At 40.2% G+C, this 19,188-nt stretch overlaps 3 protein-coding genes across 3 annotated transcripts; 1 reads left to right on the top strand and 2 right to left on the bottom strand.

The window, feature by feature from the left end:
- Window positions 1–8,750: 8,750 nt before the first annotated feature.
- Window positions 8,751–10,239, top strand: CCM_02361 (SET domain protein; the record flags this gene model as incomplete). The annotated part of the gene is made up of 2 exons (XM_006667513.1): window positions 8,751–9,334; window positions 9,375–10,239. 2 exons carry the CDS (start codon window positions 8,751–8,753, stop codon window positions 10,237–10,239), a joined length of 1,449 nt encoding a protein of 482 aa, XP_006667576.1.
- A 176-nt stretch (window positions 10,240–10,415) lies between these two features.
- On the bottom strand, window positions 10,416–12,519 carry CCM_02360 (Hsp70 family chaperone; the record flags this gene model as incomplete). The annotated part of the gene is made up of 4 exons (XM_006667512.1): window positions 10,416–11,277; window positions 11,329–11,580; window positions 11,624–12,235; window positions 12,296–12,519. The coding sequence occupies 4 exons, from the start codon at window positions 12,517–12,519 to the stop codon at window positions 10,416–10,418; spliced, it is 1,950 nt and encodes a 649-aa protein (XP_006667575.1).
- A 1,601-nt stretch (window positions 12,520–14,120) lies between these two features.
- On the bottom strand, window positions 14,121–17,494 carry CCM_02359 (serine/threonine-protein kinase MAK; the record flags this gene model as incomplete). Its single annotated transcript, XM_006667511.1, has 5 exons — window positions 14,121–16,536; window positions 16,601–16,804; window positions 16,828–16,979; window positions 17,078–17,330; window positions 17,421–17,494. 5 exons carry the CDS (start codon window positions 17,492–17,494, stop codon window positions 14,121–14,123), a joined length of 3,099 nt encoding a protein of 1,032 aa, XP_006667574.1.
- Window positions 17,495–19,188: the final 1,694 nt, after the last annotated feature.

Raw genomic sequence — 19,188 nt, 5'->3', positions numbered from 1 at the left:
AAGTACTACTAGGCTTATAACCTATTAGAACTAATAGGGTATATATAGGGTAAGAGGTAAAGTTATTATATTATATAACTTCTATCTAGTTATATAGTATAGGTAAGTACTAAATATACTAGGTAATAGTAGATTATTCTTCTAGCTTTAGAGCTACCTATTATTACCTACCTCCTAAAAGAAGGATTAATACTAGGTTACTATTATTAATAATTATACTAGAATATAGTAGCTATTCCCTATTAAAAAGAAATCTTAGCTACTTAATATAATACTAAATTTTCTAAAAATATAGGAATATTTAGAATATAAATACTACTTTATTTAGCTAGATTAGAAAGGGGAGAATATTATAACCTAGTTTAAGAACTCTTATATTTCCTTAAGTATATACCTATAGTATTCTACTATTAATTAGTATTAATAGAATAGTATTACTAAGGTTAAGAATAGGATATTATAAAATAAGCTTTTTTTTACTATATATTAGTTAAAAGTACTAATTAAATTCTAGCTAGTTATAGTATAAGCCTATACTACTCTTTAATAGTATATCCTTATAATAAAGAATAATAAACTAATAACTCCTTATAAACTATAGTTTAGAGATAAACCTAACCTTAGTTATTTATAAATTATAGGTAGTTATAAATAATAAAAGACCTCTTATTATATTTTAAAAATAATTCTTAAAACTATCTTATATATCCTAATTAGATATAAAGGTTAAACTAACTATATTATCTTAAATACTAATAAACTTAATAAATTAGTAATTACTAATAATATTATCTTTTAAGAATAGCCTAATTAGTTATTTAAAGATTTTAAATATAACCTTTTTTAATAGAATAACCTTACCTTAAGCTATAAGAGTAAAACTATATACTACTCTTTAGGTTAATAGGTAATTAGTAAGAAATAAGAGTATATAGAAATTACTCTAATTACCTATAACTTACTTACTAGTAAAAGCTCTATAGTAAAGTACTATAATATACCTACTATTTTAACTATAAAGCCTAAGTAAATAATACCCTCTATATTCTCTATATTAGTAATACTAAGAATTACTAATAAAGATAATAATATCTATAACCTAGCTAATAATAATAACTTTATTAGCTATTTATATATACTAAGTAATAATAAATTTAAACTAATATTACTAAATATTTAATTAACTTTATATTTTATCTTTACTATTAATATTAATAAGATACTATTTAACCTTTTTAAAATACCCTTATTCCTAGCTTTAAATAGTATTATTAAGTAAGAAGAAAGACTTATAATATAGATTAAAATTCTAATTAAATTAGTCTTAATATCTTAAAACTACTAATATATACTTTACTCTAATCTTAATAATATAATAAACCTTACTATATTTAGTTACCTTATCTATAATAAAGAACTTATAATATATAAGTAGGCTATTCTTTACCTTAATATTAAGGACTAGCCCTAGGGTATCTATAGATAGGTATTATAATAGTATTAACTCTCTTATAAAGTAAGAAAGGAGGAAAAGCTAGTCTATCTATCTACTCTAGTATATAAAGGGGGTATACTAAGAGTATACCTATAGTAGCCTTAGGCTAAGCCTAGTCTAGAGTAGGCCTAAGCCTAACTTCTTTATACTTAACTTATAAAAGTAAAAAAGCTTAATAGTAAATAAGTATAACTTTTTAATAAAGAACTATATTATAATTATAGTTAATAGGCCTAAAAATAAGACTATCCTTCTAGGTAAATAGGTATATAAACTTAAAAAAGGTACTAATAATAAGGTTATTTACTAAAAATCCTAGTATATAGTAAAAAGCTTTAATTAATATAAAAGACTTAATTACTATAAAATATTTATAAGTATACTAAAAATTTTAATACTATACTTACTACTAGTAATTATAGCTACTCTAGACCTTAAGGTTAAGTAAATAGATATTAAAACTACCTTTCTTTATAGTCTTATAAATACTAAAGTCTATATTAAAATACTTAAAAGATATTAAAAAGAATACCTTAAGAAAGTATAGAAGCTATTAAAGTCTCTATATAAGCTAAAGTAAGCCCTATAGATCTAGTATATAACTCTTTATAAAATACTTTAAAGTCTTAGCTTTAAGCCTATATAGTTTAATTATTCCCTATTTATCTATAAAGATAGCTTAATTATTATAATTTATATTAATAATCTTCTTATTATTAATAAAAATAAGGTTACTATTATAAAGATTAAGAAAGCCCTATTAAATACTTATAAGATAATAAATATAAGCCTTATTAGCTACTATTTTAGTATTAATATTTACTAAGACTAATATATAAAAACCCTTATACTTTTCTAGAGTAGATATACTAAAGCCCTTTTAAAAGAAGCTAGCCTTCTTAACTATAAACCTTATAACCTACTAATAAGTCTTACTATTAAAAGTATTAAGTAATAGCTAACTATTAAGAATAGCTAGTATACTAAGACCTATAAAGGCCTAATTTATCTTTTTAACTACTTTAGGCCTAATATCTACTTTATTATTAGCTATTATTATAGATTTATAGCTACCCTATTAGTAGAATATATTATTAGCTTAAAATAGCTTTTATAATATATTAAAAATACTATTAACTATAAACTTATTTTTATAGGACTTAATAAAGAACCTTAAGTTTATTATAATATTAATTATATTAGCTATTAATAAATATATAAATCTATTAATAGCTTTATTATTACCTTAAAGAGTAATATTATATTTTAATACTTAAAGTTATAGAATATTATTATATACTTAATTATTAAAATAGAGTATATCTTCTAGTATAATATAGCCTAAGAAGCTATTTAGATTTAATAGCTTTATTATATTATTATAAAAACCCTTAAGAAAAAAGCCTATTTATACTAAGACTACTATTTAAACTAATAACTCTAATACTATTACCTAAGCTTTTAATATTTAAAAATACCTTTATATAAAGTATATAGATATCTAATACTATTAGTTATATAATAAAAATATACTATACTAATTAAACTTTAGTTAAATTCTAAGTATTAAAAATACTATTAATATTATAACTAAGCTATTATTAAAAATAGCCTTTTATAAGTATAAGTATTATTTAAGATTATACTAAGTACCTCCTAAGCTATAATTTTCTAGGGGTTTATTCTAAAAGTATTATACTTTTAAGGCCTTTAGTCTTTAAGGTATTACTTATTAGAACTACTCTATAAATATTATAATTAATTAGCTCTATACCTTTAAAGTATTACCTTCTATAGGTATTATAATAAACTCTTTATTAGTACTATTAATATTAGCCTTTAAGGTATTACCTTTTAAAGGTTAGCTAGCTTTTTATTAATACCTTTATTAGTATTAGCCTTTAAAGTATTACCCTTTAAAGGCTAACTAGCTCTTTATTAATACCTTTATTAGTACTAGCCTTTAAGGTATTACCCTTTAAAGGCTAGCTAGCTTTCTATTTACTATTATTTTATTACTTTTAAAACTATTATAAGCTAATTAATACTAAGCCTTTAAGGTATTACCCTTTAAAGGTATTATAATAAGCCTTTTATAGTTATAAGTTATAAGGCTTTATAGGTTTTATAGCTATTAAGGCTTTTTTATAGCTTACTATTATTTTATTACTTTTAAGACTATTATAAGCTAATTAATATTATACTTTTAAAGTATTACCTTCTAAAGGTATTATAGTAAGCCTTTTATAGTTATAAGTTATAAGGCTTTATAAGTCTTATAGCTATTAAGGCTTTTTTATAGTTTACTACTATTTTATTATTTTTAAGACTATTATAAGCTAATTAGTATTATACTTTTAAGGTATTATCCTTTAAAGGTATTATAATAAGCTTTTTATAACTATAAGTTATAAAGCTTTATAAGTCTTATAATTATTAAGGCTTCTTTATAATTATAATCTTATAAAAGCCTAAGCCTTTATAAGTTTATTACTATTCTATTACTCTTAAGACTATTATAGTTAATTAGTATACTTAGTATTAGTATAGTATTAATATAGTATACTTAGTACTAGTATAATACTAGTATAATACTAGTATAGTATACTTAATATTAATATAGTACTAGTATAGTATACTTAATACTAGTATAGTGTTTAATATACTTTAGCTAGTAATCCCTTATATATTTTATAGCCTTTAAGATAAGGTACCCTTACTAAATATAGTTTATAGTATAACTTTTATTTTCTATAAAATTTATTTATATAGGTTTTTAAGTTAAATTACCTTATAAATAAAAAATAAAAAATATAATAATTATAAAGCCCTCTATATAGTAGTAAAGCCCCTTATATAGTAATAAGCTACCCTATACCTAATATAATTATAAGCTACCTTATACTTAGTATAACTATAAGCTACCTTATACCTAGAAGAAAAAGGTAATTTAGGTATATTAATAGGTACTATTATACTTATTAATAAGTAGGAGAATTAGGCTACTATTATAGTATATTATAGTAGTTATAGTAGTTACTACTTTTCTTTATAGTTATTATTTTATTCTTTATAGTTATTATTTTATTCTTTATAATTATTTTTAGTTATTTTTCTTAGTTAATATAGATTAAGTAAGAATAATAATAAGTAGCTTTAAAGCTAGAAGAATAATCTCCTATTACCTAGTATATCTAATACTTACCTATACTATATAATTAGATAGAAGTTATATAATATAATAACTTTACTTCTTACCCTATATATACCTTATTAGTCTTAATACTTATTATATAAAAAGGTTTAGCTATTATTTTCTTTTATATAGGTTTTTCTTATATTAGGCTTATTTTAGGCTTTAATTATAACTCTTTTTCTAAGCTTTATATTTTTAGTTTTAAAAGGTTAGTATAGATTAGAGTAGTAAAGGAACTAATTATACTATCTAGTTTCCTTTTCCTAAGTCTAGCTTATTAGTATTTTTATTCTTAGGATATTTTAGTATAATATACCTAGGTTTATTATATTTATAGTAAATAATTTCTTTCTTTCTTTAAAATAGAGAATATTTATTTTTTTAATAAAGTATATATAGTCTTTCTTAATAATTTAATTTTAATTTATTTTAATCTTAATAGTTATTCTTATAGTTTAGTTTATACTTTTTATTTATACCTTCTTATAGTTTTTAGTTTAAAAGTCTTTATTTTAAAGTATTACTTTTTTAATATTAGGTTATAGCTAAGATTACCTCTTTTTTTATCTTTAGGTTTTTATTAGTATAATTAATAATCTTTTTCTATAATTACTTTTATAGTTTTATAAGGTATTACTAAACTCTTTTAACTTCTAAGAGTATTAATATTTTCTTTTTTAGTAAATCTAGGTAAAGATAGAAATCTATAAAGTACTAGCTTAACCCCTACCTAGTAGACTTAAAGGTAATAGCTATATTTATCTCTAGGTTAGTAAAGTCTTTTAATAAGACTTTACTTTATTTTATAAAGTAATCCTAGTTTTTATTATATTTTTTTTACTTATTTAATAATAGCTTATTTAGGTATTAATCCTATTTAGCCTAATAGGCTAAGTCTATATATTTCTAAATATAAATAATTTTTAAAGATTTTTTATAAAATTTCTTTAAGTTAATTATAAAGGCTTTTTATAAATCCCTTTTTTATTAATTATAGACTTAAAAGTTATATTAGTTTAGTAGTTTAATAATATTTTAAATCTAAATATCTTAAAAAAGGTAATTATCTTTATTACTTTCTTTTTATAATAAATAGCTTCTTTTATTTAACTTAGTCTTTAAAAGTTAAAACTCCTTTTTTAAAGTATTTTTCTACCTAGCTTTATAGATCTATTATTAGATCTTTTTCTTTTCTTTATCTAGTAAAGGGGATATACTATTTCTAGCCTTTTTAAGAAAATTATTAATTTTTTAAATTATATTATTCTTTATTAGTATAATAAGAGGATATTCTAAAAGAGGTTAAAGAGATAGAGGAGTTAAGATACCTTTTTTTTTTTATAATTTAATTTTATTTTTAGTAAGATTTTCTATTTTCTTTCTAAATAATCCTTTTTTAAAAGCTTTAGAATTATAATAATAAGATTAGATTAGGTAAAAAGATAAGAAAGTAAAAAGTAGGTTATATTACTTATTAAGACTAAAGCTTATTCCTTTTTTCCTTTTAGGAAATATTCTTTTTATTTTATAATAATTAAAAAGAAAATAACCTATCTTTTTAATTAGAGTTTAAATACTATTTAAATACTATTTAAAACTTATATAAACTAATCTTATTCTTATAGGTTTATTTAAGGTCTTAATTTAGGCTTAATTTACTTATAAGTCTTATTAATCTTATAACTAATTTTTCTTTAAGGTAACTCTAGCCCTTTCTACCTTATAGTAGATTAGTTATCCTATATAATTTATACTTACTATAAATCCTTAGTTACTATATATCTAGTACTTATAGTATATTATATATAGCTCTCTAAGTATTTAGACTCTTTACCTTTATAAATACTAAATTGGCTTTAATTCGAATTATACACTTAGAGTATTATATATAGTTATAGTAAATACCTTTTTAGTTAATAGCTAAGCTACTACCTTCTATTATATAATCTAATAGCTATATTAATATTAGGTTAATAGTACTATAAAGAGTAGCTAGGTATAATATTATATTAGTTAAGATAGAATATAAGTATTTATATAACTTATAAGAGGATATATATAATATAGTTTAAAATAACTTATATATAGTAAATAAGATTAATATTATTAATAAGTTATAAGTATATATAGCTAAGATATAAAGAATTATAAATACCTTAAAGAAAAATAATAAGATAATATACTAAGAACTTACCTACCTAAAGGACCTAATTACTAAGATAAATATTACCCTAGTAAGGCTATACTAAGATACTAGATAGTTTATAATACTACTACCTACCTTTATTAGGGTAGTATACCTAGAAGGTAATACTAAACTACTTAAAAGCTATATAAGGGAGCTAATATATATTATAAGAGAGATAGCTACTATAATAAGGAATTAACTCTAAAGACCTTAACTAGGTTAGGAGATAGTAAAGGCTATAAAGGATTAAATTAATAAAGTTATAGCTTATACCTTTATAGATAAGCCTAATATAGTCTTATATAATATTAACTTTATATACTAAATAATAAAGATAAATATAATTATTATATAATAAGAAGTTATATTTATATAAGTATATATTAATATACTAATAACTATATAAAAATCTAATAAATACCTACTTAATACTATCTTTATATTTAAATATAAGCTTTTTAATATATAATATATAAACTACTTAATTACTACTATTATATTAAAGGTTATATATAAAATAATATAAAAAAAAATAGTTAATAATATTAATATATAACCTATAAAATAGACCTATATAGCCTTTAGTATATTTTACTACCTTAATATAGTAAACTATACCCTAGATATCCTTATAATAAAGGGCCTAAAGAGCTATATATACTAATAGGTAAAGTATATATTTATATAATAACTAATATTAAAGCTAGAATTTAATAGTAACCTTATATAGTATATAATAGTAAAAAAGGCTAAAAATATAATAAATATAATACTTTTAATAACTAAAATAAGTATAGTTATTAAAGTAATTAAAGTAGTAATTAAAATAATAAAGTTAAAGTTAAAGTCTAGATAGAAGCCTATATTATAGTAACTAAAGCTAGTTAAGCTAATTTAAAACTAAAAGTAGTATATATTTAGAATAAATAAAGGCTAGTTCTCTAATCCTAAGGATAGTTAGTTTATTAATCCTAAGAATATAAATATAAATATATTAAGCCTAATACCTATTAAGCTAAATATAAAGAAACTTAGGTAGAATATAAAGGTATTAAAGTTAATTAATAATATAAATAAGGATAAGATAGATAAGGTAAATAGGATAGAAGTATAAAGATTCTTTAATATAAAGGAATTATCTTTATATATAATAAAATATAATTAGTTTTTATTTATATATAAAGTAAGATTATTTAGTTTCTTCTTTTTATTTATAGGACTTATATATACTTATAATTTAGCTTAGCTTTAAAAGAAGTATCTTTATATATAATAAAGTATAATTAGTTTATCTATATATAAGGTAAGATTATTTAGTTTTATTTAATAGTAAGGTTACTACTATAGGTAATAAGGTATATTATTATGTGTATAGTATATATATAGTACTCTTAGGGCTATAGGCCACCTATATAGTAGCTAGCGAATATATTATTATCTTGCCGAACTCTTATGCCTAATAGTAAGGGTACGTACTGTATTGAAAAGATCCAGCGTTAATCTTCCCCAGTTGTCTTATATAATGATATCTGTCATATGGAGCCTCATTTGCTTTTGCCGCGGCATATGGACGCATGAATTGGTGACACCACCTTGACCAAATTACTGCTAGCGAATGAGAATGCTTGAAATATTTTTGCATATCGCAAAGAAGCCATATAGCATTCCAGTTTTGCTAAATGCATTCTTCTGACTCCATGCCGTGATCCTACGATTCACAACCTTTCTACCCAATCGTGGGGCTCCGCTTCCCGGACCTCCCAAAAAATCCTCCACCAGGCCATCACCATGAGGTAACCGATAGCCAAGCATCGGTTCTTCACGCGCCTACAACCGTTTATGCAGGGCATCCCCAGCATGCTTCCCTCATCATGACCTCCTCCGCCGCCAAGATAGACGCCCTCGTCGCCTGGGCCGTCTCCCACGGCGCCACCCTCCACCCCTCCGTCGCCATCTATCACGACGCCGCCACCGGGCTCTCCTTTCGCGTGCAGCCCTCCGCGCCGCACCCGCTCCCGGGCGACTACGCCTCCGAGCCCATCGTGCGGCTCCCCGCCGCCCTCTCCCTCTCCTACCTCGACGCCATCCGCCCCGGCCGCGCGGCCGGAGCGCCACCACCGCTCGCCAGCGCCCTACTCCGCGCCGGGTTGCCGCCGCACGTCCTGGGCCGACTGCTCCTCGTCCGCGAGTACCTCGCCGGCGCGTCCTCCTTTTGGTACCCGTACCTGCACGCGCTGCCGCAGCCCGAGGACGCCGCCGCCTGGCTGCTGCCGCCGTTCTGGGACGACGACGACGCCGAGCTGCTCGACGGCACGAACCTCGAGGTCGGCGTGGCCCGGATCCGCGCCGACCTGCGGAAGGAGCTGGCCGCCATCGAGGCCGCCTTCCGCTCCGCCGACGCGCCGGAGGAGGGGGGGGGAGAAGGAGACGAACCGGCGTCTCGCGGAGCAGTTTCGTCCGCAGCTCTACCGCTGGGCCTATGCCATCTTTTCCAGCCGCAGCTTCCGTCCCAGCCTCGTGCTGTCCGACGAGCAGCGCCAGCAACTTCCCGCGGGCGTCGGCGCCGACGACTTCTCCGTGCTGCTCCCACTCTTTGACATTGGCAACCACGATATGACGGCGCCCGTGAGGTGGGAGCGCGGCGCCGACGGCACCTGCGCGCTGCGTACCGGCCGCGCGCACCAGCCGGGCGAGCAAGTCTTCAACAACTACAGCGCCAAGACCAACGCGGAGCTACTCCTCGGCTACGGCTTCATGATTCCGCCCACGGCGGCCCTGCACAACGACTACGTCCACGTGCGCAAGCGCGGCGGCGGCGACGGGCCGACAGCGGCATCGGACGAGTACCTCGTCTCAGCACGGCCCCTACGCGACGCCAGCTCCATCCTCGCGCGTGGTAGGCTGCCCAGCATCGCGGCCGGCTTCGACATCTCGCACGCTGATGCCATCACCCCCGCGTTTCAGCACGTGCAGCCGGACATGGTGTGGGACATTTTTACGTCCTTGGCACCGGGTGACGCTTCCCAGCGGCTGATTCCCGTCGAGGGCAGCGACGACGACGGCGAGGCAGACCGCCGGAGACGGCTGCTGTTGCTAACGGGTCGGGTCACAGGCGCGTGCCTGCCGTACTTTGCGCAGACGGCGGCCGTCATCCAAAACAAGGTGCTGCAGGAACTGGAGCGCCTCCAGGAGACCGACGTCGAGGTGGGCGAGGCGGACCGCGCCCGGCTGACGCCCTGCCAGGCGCTCGCGCTCGAGTACAGGGACCGCTGCCGGGCCGTCCTGGAGAGCACGCTGGAGAGCATGCACAGTGACGAGACGCTGGCCGCCGCCATGGAAGCGATGGGTCAGGAGGAATAGCGCAGGGAGCACCCCAACACGAGAATGTGCACCATGTCAGCGTAAATAAGAAAGCAGAGACGCTATGCTGAAAAGTGGCATCAACCACTTTGTTTCTCTATATATAAGATATCGCAGAGATTCGACTATACTATTTGCCACACCATTTTATCGCATACCTCAACCAACATGTGTATTTAATGAAACTCGGCTTCGACACGACCATACCGCACGCCGTCCACCTTGAGCTCAAAGCCCAACCCCGCACTGTCAACAATCATTTCCAGCGTAAAGTCCAAATTGTCAAACTCGACGCCACGCGTCGTCGTCAGTCGCGTAAAGAGGCTACGCGGGACGGCGTTGAGGTCCGTTGTCAGTGTGCAGACGTTGACAAGGTCGCGCGTAAAGGCGGCGGGCGGCTCATCGGCGTCGCAGGAAATCAGGTCATCAGTGACGATGAGGGACTGGCCGGGGCGAAAGTTGCGCGTGTAGTGAAAGGCAATGGGCGCGAGCGGGGAAAGGGACTCGCTCTTGGCAATGTGCCACTGCATGCGGTCCGATACCATCCAGCGCTCCCACAGCGGCGACCAGTACCGCTCGCTGACCGAGTGCCGATCCTCGTCATAGACGGTCGCGTACGACGTGCCGTAGTGCATCCGTGACTTGCGTGAGATGACCATGTTGCCCTCGAGGCCGCGCAGCACTGCGCCCCGCACCACCGCCGTCCAAGCGTACACAGGCTGCATCACCTCGATCGAGCTGGCCTCCTCCGTTGCGCTCACTGTGGCGTGTGTCGGCCGCTCGCTGTACGGTGGCGGCGCCGCGCTCGAAAAGTGTCCTTTTAATTTGCGGTACAGGTAGTCGCTCTGGCCGAAGCCGCCGACTAAGACAATGCCGGATACCATAGCGCCCTTGGCGCGGAGGTTGTCGACTTGACCCTGCACGAGACCGCATACTTCCTTGACGACAGGTTCAAAAATGTCTTTTACTTGCTCTGCAGTCATGACCAAGAAGCCAGAGTCAAGGCCGACCTCTTCGTCGTCGGCCAGACCCGGGAAGCTAATTCTGTTAGCGATGGGCAGTGGTAGTTGTTGAAGGTGGCGTACTAACGGAACATTGAACTCCTGGTGCTCTTCCTCGTTGAAATTACGCTTCACAAATTCTTCGAAGTATTTGAGACCCATCTGCCACGTTTTGCCCTTTTTTGTCTTCATTTCGTCAAAGCGCGCTTGGCCCAGTCTACCGCGGACATGCTCCTCGAATCTGTAATTAAGAAATGCGCTGCCGCACAAACCGCCGGTTCCCACGGCAGATTCTTCAACTCGTAACGGTTTTAAGGATTTGATTTCGTATGCGATGAGACTGTCAAATTGTCAGTAAGAAGTGGCTTGTGTCGATGACCAACGGGTTGACAAACTCAACAGTGCCACCACCTGCATCACAGACGATGAAGTTGTCAGAGACGTTTAGATGGTTTGGCTGAATGGCCTTCAGTGTATATACGGCTGCGGCTTCGGGCTCGCTTATCATCTGAATTTCGGAACGGCTGCCCATGCCGGCGCGCTCCGCCGCCTGCAGCGTCGTATTCTTTGCGGCATCGCTCCATACCGCCGGGCAAGTCAGAACAAAGTCGACCTTTGTCGAGGCCATAAAGGATTCGCCGTAGCGCCGCGTCAGCGTATCCATGGTATGTTTGTATATTTGAGTGAGGTAGTCGCTGACTGCGTCGACCACGTTCTTGTTGAAGCGCTTGAGCTGCGCGGCTGTGTCGAGTGGACTGACATAGAAGGGCAGCTTTTGCGAGCGATCAAGGAACAGCTTGATACAACGCAACCGAGACTCCTCGGGTTTGAATTGGAAGCCCCATTTCACGTTGGGATCAGTCCCTTCCGTCGCGTTGGCCGGGACATCGTACGAAATCTCGGTCGGCACCTTGTCCGAGGTGATGCCGTTACTTCCAGGCCATGTTTTTATAATGTCAATGTCGTCGGGATTTGAGGTATAGACAGCCGCAACACTGCGCCGACACAGTTAGCCGTGCGATCTGGGTAGGGATCAAGAGCGCGTCGATACTGACCCAGAAAAGGTGGTGCCAAAATCAACTCCAACAATTAGTCGGTCGCTGACTGGGGGCTGCTCTCGCGTAGGCTCGCGAACAGGGCCGTTGATGGCCTCAGTCGAGCTAGCCGTTGTGTTGCTGGTAAAGAAGTTTCGGCTGTCCTGGTTGCGCTGGCTGACATTCGGCCGCAGCGGCAGCGCAAGATTGACGGCGCTTCTGCTTGGAAGGGTGTGACTTTGCATGTTGCTCGCGCGGGATTCAGAGTTTCTGGGGGAATGTGACCCAACCGCCCTCAACTGTCCGTCTCTAGAGCAGCTTCTGGATGTGCCTCGACGTGAATTGCAAGTGATATCGAAGGCACCAAATGCATGCTCGATATAAGAAAAACGCCTCTTTCGGTATAGACAGCTTTGTACCAAGTTTTGTTTACTGTTCCCTGTTACAATGTAAGTTTGAGCGGGCGGCGGTTGCGCATGTCGCGAGCTCACCCCAGGTTACGCGGAGAGAGTGCCTGGCGCACCGACAACACTGTGGATGTCTTGTTGGATCGCCAGGGAGGCGCGAGACGGAGTGGTGCGCAGAGACTGATAGCAACAAGTTATCTTTTTGCGAGTAAGTAGGTATCACGTATCGATATTTCCAATGCAGCACACTCTTGTCGCTCCTGAAACGAGGCTTGTCTACCCAGATGGCGGGGGTGACGAGTCTCACTAGTTACCAGAGCGGATGCAAGGCCACGAGATATGCAGCCCTTTTTAATCGTCTAGGCAGACAGAAAAGTCGCTTCAGGGATACCTGGCCGCTTATGCTCTTGTCGATCCGAGTAGTTTATCCTGCTGCCTGCTGTGAAGAGACTGAGGTGGCTCTTGGGCGACAGCTGTTTAGCAAGCAACCCCACCATTGAGGCACTTCAGCTCCGCCAAACGGCTTGAGCTCGCAGCCTGGCCTCTTGACGTATGCACGTGACGGTTAAGCTCAACACACATTCAACACACTCGACTCTTTACGATATCTGACAAGGGACAAGTCCATCACGAGAGAAAAGTCGCTCTGAATTCCACTGATTCATCTTCTAGGCTTTCCATGCAGAGCCCGTCTGCATCGTCCCTCCTCTTTCAATCAGCGCATATTAGTTATATGCAGGTATATAGTATAGGTATATATAAGTGTTGCCTGGTGCAGCTTGCGCCTACAGGCCAAGTGGTGGCATGCTGTTCCCAGGCAGAATGGCCAGATGTGTCAAGTAAATTACTTTGCCGGCACATTGATGCAGATATGCCAAGATTGAAACTCCGAGATTCGACTCCTCTTTTTTTAGTTTTGACATCTTGTGTAGCCATCTTCAGCTACTCGCTGCAACCCGAAAATGAAACGCCGTGACACCGCCAAGAGTAACAAATCTCTCAGAGAAAGGAGAGCGGTAGGAAAATTTTGACAAAGGAAATAGTAGTGGTGAGCACTTCTGTCTTGGGGCCGAATATTATACAGGTCTGCCCAGAGTCTCAACCGGAATAATCTATAAGGGGGGTATTGTGGGAAAAACGGTGTATGCAGATCGCCGCAGATGTGAAGAAAAAAATCCAAAGCTCTCGTTTTCAACAAGAACTGTGTCGCAGAGTAGGGAATATTAGAAAAGGGTCGATATTAAATGAGTGTATAGCCAGGATTGATTGGAAATTCGGTAGTATGGGCCGATGGGCCGAGCATGAAAGCAAAGGTAGTACATCAAGAGTACAATGGGTCGATGGAGGCTGTGTCGGTATGTATGGGTAAGATATCGTCAAGATGGCATCATCCATGCAAAAGAGCATCAACTTTGTGCATTCAACGCGGTTTTGCGAGCTTAGATCCGGTTGCCGGTAGCCCAAAGGTTGTTAGAGCTGGAAGAGTTCCACTCGCCGCCCTCGTATGGGGGCGTGGGCCACTTGTACTGGCTGTTGGTTTTCCGGCCAAGGTCCAGAGGTCGTGGAGTCATTGTCTCGCTCCCATCAGCAAACAAAATTTGACTGCCGCTAGCCGATGGTGATGGGCTAGGATACGGTTGGGACGTAAGGCCAATATTGCTGATCGACTGACGGAGGGGTTTGCGGTTGGTCCCATCTAGACGGTTCATAGCATGTTGGGTTGAGTTGAGGACTTCATCCAACAACTCATCCTCTTCAGCAGGCGCTTCGTACTGGTGAACGCCATGCGTTGCCTGCGAGCGGCGCGTGCGGCTTGAAATTGGACCGCCTCGCGCGGCACCGATGAGGTTGTCGACGGAACGAGGTTGCTGCTGAGGAAGGGAGTGGTGTCGCTTAAGCTTGCTTGCCGACAAAGCATGGTGCATCGGGGGAGCCGGGGCAACGCCGTTGTGGGGTTTCTGGAGAGCACGATCTAGAGACTCGTACATTTCCGGCTTTGGGGCTCCCGACTGATCCATTATCAACGACGACCTGTTGCTGTTCCAAGGACCACAGCCGACCTGCGGCTCAATCTCTTCAAAGGCGGGTGAGACGGGGGTCTGGTGACGACCAGAAAATCGACGTGCGCGCTTGCGAAGATGCGAGAAGAAGCTTTCCTTTTGGCCACTAGGGGGTGAAGCAAGACCAGTATGGCCATTCAGCGCACGCTCAGCTTGCAGACGGTGCATTTCAGTGTTGTAGTTATTGGTGCTAGACGCGACAGACAATTGTCTGCCGAGCTTCTTCTTCTCCTGGGTGATGCCGACGGGTGGAGGTGCGTCGGCAGGTCCATTATTACCGCGAGCTGTCACCGCGTCTGAGAGGGGTGAAATTGGTCGGATGCTAGGAAGGATGGGCATAGGAGCCACGTTGGATAGACCGTTGGCCCATGTGCTTCGTTTGGTCGTACGCGCGGATGTGAGATCATTCGAAGAAGCCGCGTGCACAACGGCGGGTCGAGGGGTAAGATCTTTGACAACCGCTGGTTCGGGAGCTTCGCTTCTGCCGATGAGTGACTTGCGGAACCAAGACGACCTTGACGATGTGATTCCTGAGGTTGCTTCTTTGGTCGTGCGACCAAGGTCGGACTGCTTGCGGCCCAGAATTTTGGAAGCAGCTGACCTGGGGCGAAGAGGGTCGACACCGTCGGCAAAGTACTCGTGCGCAAGGGCTTGGGTAGATGTAGGACGGACTTTAGGATCCCACATCAGACACCAGGTAACAAAGTGCGCTAGGGATGCAGGCCATTGAGGGGCTTGCAGAATTGTGTCGATGGCGTGAGGTGCCATCTTGGGGAAGGAGAAGCCAAGCTTGCTGGCCAGTCGATTGCCCTCTCTCCACTCTCCACCGCCAACACGCTGACCAGCCTTGTTATGCCAGTTACCAGGGCTACCCATAATCTCGCAGACTCGCCAGACTTGATCCACTTCATTTCCTCCAGGGAAGAGTGGCTTGAGGGTGGCGATCTCGACAGCCATGGCGCCAATTGCCCATATATCGACAGGAGCCGAGTACTCGCCAGCTCGAAGTAGAACTTCGGGAGCGCGGTACCATCTCGTGGAAACGTAGGTCGTGTATGGCAGCTTGGAGTGGGTTTCACGGGCCAGGCCGAAATCAGCGAGCTTGACGGTGTATGCAGGTGGCGTTGAGGGGGGGGTGACGAGGGCGGAGTACCGGCGGAAAGAATTGGACGACTCTTGATGTGATGAGGTAGATACGAGGATGTTTTCGGGCTTTATGTCTCGGTGGAAGAACTGGTGGGCATGGATATGCTCGAGTCCATGCATGATCTGCAGCAGGATGCTTTTGACGCTGGCGTTGTCGAGACACTTGTGGTCGCGGGCTTTCATAAGCTGGTACAAGTTGCCTTCCATGTATTCCATACAAATGTGCAGCTTCTTGCTGTACGGGTCGAGGAATATGTCAAGAGCGGGGACCAGATGAGGGTGCGGGGGGATTGTTCGGAGGAAGACGACTTCGCGAAGCTCGAGGCATGGCTGGAGCGAGTCGAACGTCTTCTTCATTGACTTAATGGCAACCTGTTGAGCAGAAGTTAGCATTGCATGGTAGCCGGGAGCGGAAGGGCCAAAGAGGAGAGAACATACGACAGAGCCACGGCGTGCGACGTTGGCGCCGGCCGTGCGGACCCTAGCGAGAACGACACTACCGAAGGAGCCATCACCAATCTCCTTGAGGATCTCAAAGCGATCCTCGAGCGCCAGCGAGTCGTGAGGCTGGCCGCGGTGTGTGAGTTCACCAGCGACTGTCATTTTGACGGCGTTGTTGCGGGTGTTGGTGTTGCTCTGCAGAGGATACCTGCAGGTCAGATGGGGTAGGGATAGGAGTCCTATCAGGTCAGACCAATTCGAGCGAGACGAACGGGAGAGCCTGAAGGAGGGCCTTTGGTGGGCTCAGCGGACGAGCCTGCGATCTATTGGGATTGCATGCAGATGAGTTTGGTGACGCTGTGGGCGAGAGCAGACTGAGTCGCGTCGAGTCGAGGTGAAGGTGAGGCGTGGCGGTCAGTGTTACGTGGAAGCAGCGTGTCTGAGGCGGGACGTTGCAGAAGGACGAAATGTCGATTCTGTACGGATATGCAAGACACACAATGCAAGATGGAAATTGAAGGCAGAGCACGAGAAAGGAGCGACTGGAGTGAGTGTAATTGCAGAGTGGATAGGGTTGATATTAGGGGAGGAAAAGGAGATCGTTGGCGTCGCGGCTGGGGTGTGTGGTGGTGTGAGTGTGCCCTCGGATACCTGGAAGCTCCAGGAAAGCAGCTGGTAGTTGTACGCGACGATTCTTGGATCGAAGCGCAAGGGCCGAGTCGTAGAAGCCGTATTTTGCCTCGACAAACGAGGGCGTAAAATGCTTCCGCGATATTGAGCAACGGCGACGGGTGAGTGTGTTTGCGAGTAAGAGGCAACGGTGAGAACGGTCCAGGTGAGACGAGAAGAAGGGGGGAGCGGGCGTAGGTCAGTACGATGATTACAGGCACTTGGTACCTGGCGGGCTTGAGTGCGCGCAGGTCACTCGGAGCAGTAATGTATGGAGATTGTGTGGTGATTTGCTGCCAAGTACTTGGGGCCCACTGTACAGCGAGGGACAAACTGAATCGTAGTGGTTGCCGTCGCTGGAAGAGCGCCAAAATTCAGAGACAAGCACAGGGGAATGAATGAAAGTGGGCATGGGGAATGTACAAGGGAAGGGGTACGAGGGAACAACCGCCAACAGAGGAGACAGGAAAAAGCAGGAACAGAAAGGGGAGGCGCATTGTCGCGACGAAGGCCATGACAGACAGTCCATAGTGGTAGACCAACCAATAATACAGAGCAAGACGGTCCGAGCTTCTATTATGAGCACTCGAAAATGTTAACCTGGTTACTGGAACGTGTAATGTACCAGCAATGCGAGAGCCTAGTAGCAATTACCAAACAGTTACCTTGGGCAATGGAGTGGGCGGAGGTAATGCACTGGTACAGGAGCCAACACTTGTACACGAGGCAGTACCTGGGGCTCACGACAGGGGCAACAACGAGTAAAATAAGCAAGAAAAGAAGGCATGTCACGGAGGTGTGAGAAAAGCAAAGATGAGGTGCCAGGACGGAGTACAAAGGAGCAAGTAATAGTTACCTCGAGCATCGGGCGAGGCAGCACTGCCAAGCGAGGTACCCTCGTACAGGAGTGACAGGAGTGTGAGCAAGGTCAAGAAGCAAGAACCTCTGGCACCTGCGTGTACCTGTAGAGAGAGAGGGTGGATTCAGGGGCAGTCAGACGAGCCAGGTACCGCAGCGAATATGCCCAGGTACCAGTACAGCGTGCCTGACGGCGGGCCCCTCGGAGGGCATGAGGGTGGTGCAAGGAGGTACTTGAGTTTCAGGCAGTTGCCGCAGCAGAGGCTGAGTTCCTCGACAGGGCTCGCAGCGCACCGCGGAAGCCAACCCGTTGCCGCACAGTTGGGCCGCGAGGTACAGTGACCAGCCATGTCAGGGCGTGCCAGAAGCGGGTACCTCGAGCCACCCAGCCTCCCAGATCAGAACCGACCACATGCCCTGCCCCACGGGGGAAGGAATTGTCGTCCATCACGAGGAAACAAGAAAAAAAATGGCAAAGGGCAAAGAGATGCTGCCTTGGGACTAGCCAGGAAACAAACAGAAGTCGCCGCCTGAATAGCGGTGACATGAGAGAGAATTGCGCGGGCTTCTCCAACCTTGGCTACCGAATCTCCTGTGACAACACAGCCTCTCCGCCTTTCTCGAAAAAAATTGAGAGGGTCCAGTAACATAACCGCGTCACCACAGGCAAGAAAAAAAAATGAACAAGTCGTTGCAAGAACAAGAAGAAAATGAGAACCAACCAGCGGCGAAGTACTGGTACGTAGGCTCGTGGGGCGCACCCAAGAGCGGCCCGCCCTCGAGGCACACACTTTTTGCTCTTCGGGTGCTCACTAACGTTGAGTAGGTAGTTGAACTAGTTAGTTAATTAATACTAATAAAAGTCGCGTTGTCGAAGAACTCTTCATCACTATTTTTTGGCAGACCGCTAACTTGGAAAGAGACAAGGACGTCCTAGCCTGCTACTGAAACCCGCCTATCCTCGCTCTTAAAATTGGCCACTCATGCTACGACTCGTCATCACAGGATAAGAAGAACCCCGTAAGAAACACGTACCAGGTACCAGTAATTCGTAGACAAAGATACTCGTCGTGTCTTTTTGTAAACACGGCAACAAGGCTAGTATAATTAGTAATTATTTAGGCTATGGAAACGCTCCAACTTCCACAGCCATAGATGTACTCACATTGGTCAGCAACGAGCCCGATGAGTGGGCAATGGCAGCCCGCCTGGAAGCGCCGGAATATATATATTGACGATGGCAGCTTGCCATGGGTGCGCACATCAGCGGTACCGCCTGCAGTATGAACGCGGTTGCAGTAGTTATTATTAGCACGCAAAACACATGACATCC

This window comes from Cordyceps militaris (genome assembly GCF_000225605.1).
Source record: "Cordyceps militaris CM01 unplaced genomic scaffold CCM_S00002, whole genome shotgun sequence".
Lineage (NCBI taxonomy): Eukaryota > Fungi > Ascomycota > Sordariomycetes > Hypocreales > Cordycipitaceae > Cordyceps > Cordyceps militaris.
Note: the sequence above shows the minus strand (reverse complement) of the source record. Positions and strands in the feature narration are given on the sequence as shown.